This window comes from Monopterus albus, unplaced genomic scaffold (genome assembly GCF_001952655.1).
Source record: "Monopterus albus unplaced genomic scaffold, M_albus_1.0 scaffold61.1, whole genome shotgun sequence".
Taxonomy (NCBI): Eukaryota; Metazoa; Chordata; class Actinopteri; order Synbranchiformes; family Synbranchidae; genus Monopterus; species Monopterus albus.
The window spans coordinates 902,149-909,888 of record NW_018127941.1 but is presented as its reverse complement, the minus strand read 5'-3'; the positions used below and the strand labels follow the sequence as shown (position 1 = coordinate 909,888).

The window sequence follows — 7,740 nt, the reverse complement described above, 5'->3', positions numbered from 1 at the left end:
TGTTGATTCTTCACAAAAAATTACAGTTTTATATCTTTATGTTTGAAGCCTGAAATGTGGCAAAAGGTCGCAAAGTTCAAGGTGGGCCGAATACTTTCGCAAGGCACTGTAGCAGTGTAGCCATCATGTGCATTCTTTTCAGCACATCAGCTGGAAACATTAAAAAGCCAATTAGAGATGGAGATGACAGTGGACTTCAGGAAGAGCCCCCCCACCACCACCACCACCACCTTGGATGAGTCATCACTGCGCTCTTCGGGTAATTTGGTAGGGCGGCCACTTCTGGGAAGGTTCACCACTGTTCCATATTGTCTTCATGTATGAATAATGGCTCTCACCGTGGTTTGCTGGAGTCCCAAAGCTTTTAGAAATGGCTTTGTAACCCTTTCCTGACTGATAGATGTCAATTTCTTTGTTTCTCATGTGTTCATGAATTTCTTTGGATCACGGCATGATGTCTTGCTTTATGGGATCTTTTGGCCTACTTCACTTTGTCAGACAGGTTCTATTTAAGTGATTTTTTTGATTCAACAGGCTGGCATTAATCAGGCCTGGGTGTGGCTGGTGAAACTGAACTCAGCTTTCCAAAAAAAATGTGATTAACCACAGTAAATTCATGATTTAACAAGAGGGGACAATTACTTTTTCACATTGGATCATGTAGGTTTGGATAGCTTTTTCCCTTAATAAATAAAATCATCACTTAAAAACCACATTTTGTGTTTACTTGGGTTATTTTTGTCTAACATTTAAGTTTGTTTGATGATCTGAAACATTTAAGTGTGACAAATATGCAAAAACATAAGAACCCAGGAAGGTGACAAATACTTTTTCACTCCACTGTAAGTTGCAAGCGCTAGCGTTCCTGGTAAACTAGGAACCCACAGTAACTGACTTTTTGCCTCGGACATTTTAGTAAGATAGCAGTGTAGCCATCATGTGCATTCTTTTCAGCACATCAGCTGGAAACATTAAAAAGCCAATTAGAGACATTTTCAACCAACTCACAGAGCATTAGCTTACACTGGCTAGCTACAACTGATAAAATCTGTTATAGGTAATCATAATTTCAGCCCCAAAAAATTGTGATCCTTGGGTAAAATTGAGAAGCCTACCTTTGTTCAATCCTATGTGAAATCAAACACCACTAACAATCAGTTGAAACTAATGAGTGCAAAAAAATTAAGCTCTTCTGGACTGAAGTCTATCAAGTGTCATTCCAAAGCATTATGAACTGTCTATTTAAATGTGGCTCTCAAGCATGAATCTCATTTTTCACACCTCACCCGTTTCTGAGCTCTGAGATTTCTCTACCAGGAATTCTCGAACTTTTTCCACCCACAGGTAGAGGATGCTCTCCCCAGCATGCTCCCTGTTGAAAGGTACACATTTCTGTATGAGGGTCAGTATTCTAAAAGGTACAGACTGCAGAAAGACTGGAAGACTGTGGAAACAATCCTATATTAGCCTTTGTTGTGGCTAACATCACCCCACAGTACCTCCTGGGGAAGTCAGAAATTATGAGAAGCACTCACACATAAAGGTCTTCGAGGCTGTTTGCCAGTTTGGCCCTCTCAGGGCCTCGTAGCCACGCTGCACTGCAGAAGCCAAGAACAAACTGAGGGTTATTGAGCAGGATGAGGAGTGGATTTTTGAGTAGGATGTTGTTCTATAGATTCAGCACATTGCCTGAAGATTAAAATTTCAAAGACTTACTTGATCTGGTAGATGGGTGGGGCTGTGCTTGGATAACCAGGTGGAAGAATAATCTGATCAGTAAGAAAACATCATAAAATGGATCACAAACAAATTGCACTAACACATGATTAATGATTAAGATTTTTTTCCCTACCTGCAGACATGCTGTACGTTTTGGCTCCTCTAAGTCACTGGATATTTTGATGCAAAATATTCTGGATGCCTCATCTATAACACACCATTCATCACCATATATGGAAGCCAGAGCCTCAACCTCTTCGATCTACATGACAGGAGACAATAACAGAGCCAAACATCATCCTTATGAGTCTGTACACATTAAGTAAGAATCAATCCAGAAAGGCTTTTCAACATTTGGACCATAAATGAAAGTTTCATCACACTAACCCAATATATATTTTTTAAAAACCTGGACATGCATATTACAAGCACATAATAACAAAATACAACAAATCCCACTTTATGCCTCTTATGTGTTGCTATGACACTTGCGTCAGAGATAAGCATCTATTTTCAAAAAATTAAGTGCCTGACAATCTTTGAAAACACAGCAATTCATTTAAAGCAACAACATTTTTGGGAATATACTCTTTATAACTAAAAAAAGAACATTTATACCACTCTTGAATCTACCTGGTACATAGATGTACATACAGTATATATAGGTGGAGCCTGCAGAGCATAAAGACTGAAAATGGGGGAAAGCTAACCTGGCTCTGTCCAGAAGGTAACAAAATCCTCCTACCAGCACCTCTGAAATCAATAATTAACACTTTTTTAATCTCATTTGTTTAAAACCGTACAAATAATGTGTGAAAACATCAATTTGCAATTTTACAGGAGTCATGTGCCAGGCCATTGCTTGGCAGGGACCAGTAACTTCATGGAGTCTCTGTTGGTTTACTGACTTTTAAACATGTTAATGAGTGAGAAAGTTAGAGTATCTCCTAATACTTTCTGGTCTGAAGTAACAAGAATCTTTAAGTACTCTTCTAATCATCTGGACAGAAACATTTTCCCTCTGCTCCATGATGAAGAAGACTGTTTCCCAAACAAAGGCTTTTTGGAAGTGACATACTGTATCTGTGCTCAATTTATATAATGTGAAACAAAACGATAATTTTTATTATCAGTTATGTTTGTCATATGTGTTGACATATCACACAAAATAGCATGTTTAGTTATTTTTACATTATACAAAATATGCAAGGATATAAGACATTAGATAGTCAAATATCACCAAAACTTGAAACATGGGTTTTTAATTATACAATGGATTGGATATTGGATCATTTTCATCTACACAGAACAGTCTTAGACAAGTGAAGACAATTTCAGAACAGCAGTTGAGTTCTGTCAAACAACTTTCTGGGTGATTCAAAGACCTCCAGGTATTTATTTCTCAAAAAATGAAATCCATACTACTGTAACACAGACAAAATGGCAGTAAGCCGGGGCTAAACTAACACAAAGGCACTGGGTAAAATTAAATAAGCTCTGTTTTAGCACACACATATAATAATGTCCGCTTGTGTCCATCTTTTGTCTTTTTCTCATGTTGTCTCTGCAGAGTGTTGATGTGTGACCTCACATGTACGTGTGATAATGAATGCAAACAACGTGGGAGCAATCTGTTGTGGGTGTGGGTGTGTGGGTGTGTGAGAACAGTTGCTTATGGCTGTTAATTTTAATTACACCACCATTATGATAATCGGGCAGATACAGAAGATGTTTTCATGTGCAGTTTATTTAAGATTTAACATCTTGTGCGAGTTTTTTGTCAGTGATATTTAAAGGAATATTAAACTCTACTGTTGGACTTCTGATATAGTCTCTGCAGGCCACTACAATATACTACAACAAAACAGACAGAGAACATAAGTTGCCAGGTTTTCTTAACTTTATCAAATAGGTTGTCAAAGCATCTTACTTGAGCCTGAAGATCTCCTTCATTCTCCGCGTTTATAATACCGGCCATTTATTAATTTCACAGCCTTTAATCATCAGGTATCCGAAATATATCAATCTCTGTCAAAAAACAAAAACATAACACGCATAAACACAAGGCATGTGAACTTCAGATCCAGCCAGCGTGGACGTAGCTATAAACTGCTTCCAGGGTGAAGCACATGTAGGTGCGTGTTTTAACCACTTCCGGGTTTTGCCTTCACTCAATATAAGAAAGCATTTGGAGACATTTTGCAGCACATTTAACAAAGCACTTGTTTGTCAATGATTTATGGAAAGCGCAGATAGCCTGCAAGACCACGCACGACTTGAATGCTAGTGGGAATGTTATTCTACCTTTAAAGACCAGTCTTGTTTAAAATAACGAGCTTTGTTTTTATTTTGAAAGGTATGTACGACTTCCGTTTTCTTTCTGATCAGCTGATGTCCGTGAAAACACAAAACATAAGCGTGTGAATGTGTGCGGGGGACACAAACGTAGCCATTGGTGAGTTCGGCGTTGTTTGAAGACGTTAAATGGGAAATGTGTGGAGTGTGAGCGACAGCGTGACAGGTCGGATGATGTGCGGTGCGCGGTTTGTGCTGCACTAGCAGCGGGAAACGGCCCCGAGCAGCTTAAGGCATCACATGCAGCTTCGGAGGGGCCCTGTGTGAGAGCAAGACTTCACTTCACAGGACTGGACTGGTCGAAACAGTAAGTGTCAGCAGCCGGTCTCAAGGCACCTGGGCTGGACTATAAATTGTAGACTAGTCGGGGACATATTCGTTCTTCATTCTAAATGGAGAAGTTATAAATATGAAGTTTGTAAATATTGTAAATATGAAGTTACAAAATAGTGGTGAAAGAAATGTTCACATCCTTTAGTTAAGAAGAAGCATCAATATATTAAGTAGTAGCCTACTCCTTTACAAGCCATGTAGGAAGGAAACTATTATCAGTATGAAAAGTAAAAGTCCTGGTTCTAGTTCACACTGTTGTTCAGATCCACTAGTGTGTGAGGAGGATTTTACTGTTGATTCTGTGGCTGAGCTACTGGTACTTCAGTCCAGTGGTTACCAACCTCTGGTCACGCTCCCTCCAATTGGTCACATGATAATTGTGAGGTACTGTGAGATTATTAACGGGAGAGGAAACGAAGGAAAGTGACAGCTGTGCACAAACTTGTGTTAATTGGTTTTAGATTGCCTGTAAGCTTTCTGTTGTTTTCTGTAGAAACTGTCTGTTATTCGCTCAGTTATATGAACAGTCGCAATTATTTTTGTTAGTCAAATTGTTGTTTTAGCCATTTTGCCAATAATGATATCCATACTTGAGCATTTTAATAATGCATCAAGGATGGTTATTTTCTTTACATAATCACATAACATGAATAAATATATTTTTTAAAGAAATGCTTTATTAAATGTGGTACTTAGTTTTTGCATGTAAAAATAAAACTCTCCGATTAAAAGCAAACCAGAGAAATACATTAGTCACATCAAAGAAATCTCTGCCTCCATTCTTCTGATTATATACTTGCAGTTTATAGATGGATTTTTTTAAAGGTGTTTCTGAACATTGAAACAAACCATAGAAATAAGGGCTGAGTAGCCGTTGGTGTCACATGCTTTTCACTCCCAGGTAAACCTGTTTCAGTGCCACTGGGCTTTTCCTTTCAGTGACTCACACTGCACAATGGCTACAGTTCAAACTTGTTTCCTTCCTGTAAGGAGGATCTGGTGACTGTCACTTTATGTCATAAGTCTGATTTCCCTCTTCTGCCGTTTGACTGTTGCTTTTTCCTCATCACCTGACAAAACCACTTGTGACTTTTTCTCTCATGTGTCCGTCAGAGCGGGTGATGACTTGTTAGGCAAATATACAATGACAACATGCACAGAATGAGCATAAGGAAGGTTTCCACAGTCACTTCAGAGGTGAAGTCCACTTATTTGGTTTCCCTGTGCCACAGACTATTAAAACTGTGAAAGCTGTTTTATAATGTGTAAGAAAATAACCCTGATGATGTCACTTCTACTTTGAGTTTGGGAACTGTGTATTTTAAAGCAGAGGGGAGGTCTGGAGTTTGAAAGATGTGGGTGCTCACCAGGCAGGGAGGGTTCGGTGAGTCCCTCAGCCTTATGGAAATGCTGTTGTATAAGTGTTTTGATATATATGAAATATATTCTAACAAAGTACTTAAATACTGGAGACAAACAACTGTGCTACCAGTGATAAACCTAAAAGCTCATTATTTTTTGCCACTGAACTCTAACTGATTAGCAGTAAGCATGAACCTCCTATAGTATCCGGGTTTCTTTTCAGAGACTTGGTGCACGTGTCCTTCTGAAAGCATCTTTTTAATCACAGCTGAGTCACAGAAATGAAAAGCATAATTTTGTGGCTTTCCTGTTTCTCTCCTGCATTTTCTCTGCAGGGGTCCATGGAGGAACTGGATCCAGAGGAGCAGTTCCTGCGCTACGCCCGGAATGGAGATCTGCCTGGCATTCAGAAGCTCCTCATGTCCAAGATCAGGGATGAAATGAAGATCAACATTAACTGCAAAGGTACAGGATTATCACATGGGAATTCTATCAATCAGAGTGTGTTGATGTAATGCAGTATGTACTGTTTTCTCAGGTATGAGTAAGTCTAACCTGGGATGGACGCCTCTTCATTTGGCTTGTTACTTTGGGCACAAAGATGTAGTGGAGGAACTGCTTAAGGTAGTGTTTCATTTGTTGAAAGCATTGAGATTTTAACTTCTATCCCACTGCTGTTTTAAATAACTGGATGGGTAATATGTCTGTGTGTGTGTGTGTTGTTACACCCTGCAGGCGGGGGCAGATGTTAACTTGCCCAATAATATTGGAGATACTCCGCTGCACAAAGCCGCCTTCACAGGAAGAAAGGTACCTGTCTCGTCAATTTTCTATTCAGATTTTAAAGAGGTGGTATGATGGGGGAAAAATATATGAGTTTCGAGATGGATCAGGCTGATGGCGGAGGTCCTCCTCTGCTGTGAAATTACTAAACTCTGTCTCCGCTGTGTTTTTCCATAATTCAAAATTTTGAATCTCCTGCACAGAGAAATTTTGAAACTGTGTCCTTTGTAACATCACACCCTGCTAGAGGACAGTGGGGAATCTGGGCTCTGTATAATGATGGATTTAGAGAAATGTAAACAACTTTGGGTGAATAAAATGTCACAGTTGTGTTTAAAATATGCTCAATATGTATGAAGATGGGTCAAAAAGGGCCATAATACCACCTCTTTAATTTGTTTCTACTCTTTGCATACTATGAGTTTCAACATTTGATCATCCATTCAATCAGTCAATCAATCAATCAATCACACATTGATCAGGAGGTTGTCATGCTGCTGCTGCACTATGATGCATGTGCTACTGTCATCAATGGGACAGCACAGATTCCCAAAGATGTCACTCAAAATGCAGAGATCAGAAGCATGTTGGAAGGTGAGAGAGACATTGTCATTTAAGAGATTTCATGAAAAGATGTTTCTATCAATATCCGTGTTTAATGTTATAATATCCATTCATACAGTACGTTGATATAATATGTAAATTCTAAACTGATCCTGCTTCTTTTTTTTTTTGCAAACACTGTCCTTTTACTGATAGCGGCTGAAAGAACAGAGGAGAGGAAACTAGAGGAGAAACTTTTAGAAGCAGCACGAGAAGGAGACCTTTCAACTCTAACTCAGCTGGTTAGTGGTAGACACTGAAGTGTCATACGTACTTAAGTCTTACATTTTGACCAGTAATTATGTGGAGTCTCTTGAGTTAAATTGGCATAATTTCAGTGGGTACTGTGGCAGGATAAACAGAGCATTTTGTGTGTTATATTGAGTTTGGATTTATTTGTAACTTCAATGATAATTGTACTGTCAAGTAACTTCACATATTCGCCAGTCAGGAAAAGTCTAGAGTTGACTTTGAATGTCAGTGACAGTGATTCAGTTAGCAAGGAAAACCTCATTAGGAGAAGTTTCAGCAGAATAATAAAGACCTGCAGGACACCTGTGCCCAGACAGCCCATCTTTTGTTGTC

At 39.0% G+C, this 7,740-nt stretch overlaps 2 protein-coding genes across 8 annotated transcripts in view; one reads left to right on the top strand and one right to left on the bottom strand.

The window, feature by feature from the left end:
• The window catches only part of impact (impact RWD domain protein), a 19,673-nt gene extending 15,821 nt beyond the window's left edge, over positions 1-3,852 (bottom strand). For 2 of the 7 annotated variants that reach the window (XM_020603367.1, XM_020603368.1), the window contains exons 1-4: positions 3,650-3,850; positions 1,853-1,981; positions 1,717-1,769; positions 1,536-1,618 (exon numbers count right to left, since the gene is read on the bottom strand). In XM_020603367.1, the coding sequence (XP_020459023.1) occupies positions 1,536-1,618; positions 1,717-1,769; positions 1,853-1,981; positions 3,650-3,697 (313 nt within the window). In that variant the 5' untranslated portion in view covers positions 3,698-3,850. Of the gene's footprint in view, positions 1-1,286; positions 1,373-1,535; positions 1,619-1,716; positions 1,770-1,852; positions 1,982-3,649 lie in introns of those variants that run through there. The other 5 variants (XM_020603369.1, XM_020603371.1, XM_020603365.1 and 2 more) reach the window with 5 other exon arrangements.
• Positions 3,853-3,892: 40 nt separating this feature from the next.
• osbpl1a (oxysterol binding protein-like 1A) overlaps positions 3,893-7,740 on the top strand; it is a 24,168-nt gene continuing 20,320 nt past the window's right edge. The window contains exons 1-6 of the mRNA XM_020603347.1: positions 3,893-4,381; positions 6,105-6,234; positions 6,308-6,393; positions 6,505-6,579; positions 7,035-7,146; positions 7,312-7,397. Of these exons, the coding sequence (XP_020459003.1) occupies positions 6,111-6,234; positions 6,308-6,393; positions 6,505-6,579; positions 7,035-7,146; positions 7,312-7,397 (483 nt within the window). The 5' untranslated portion in view covers positions 3,893-4,381; positions 6,105-6,110. The remainder of the gene's footprint in view (positions 4,382-6,104; positions 6,235-6,307; positions 6,394-6,504; positions 6,580-7,034; positions 7,147-7,311; positions 7,398-7,740) is intronic.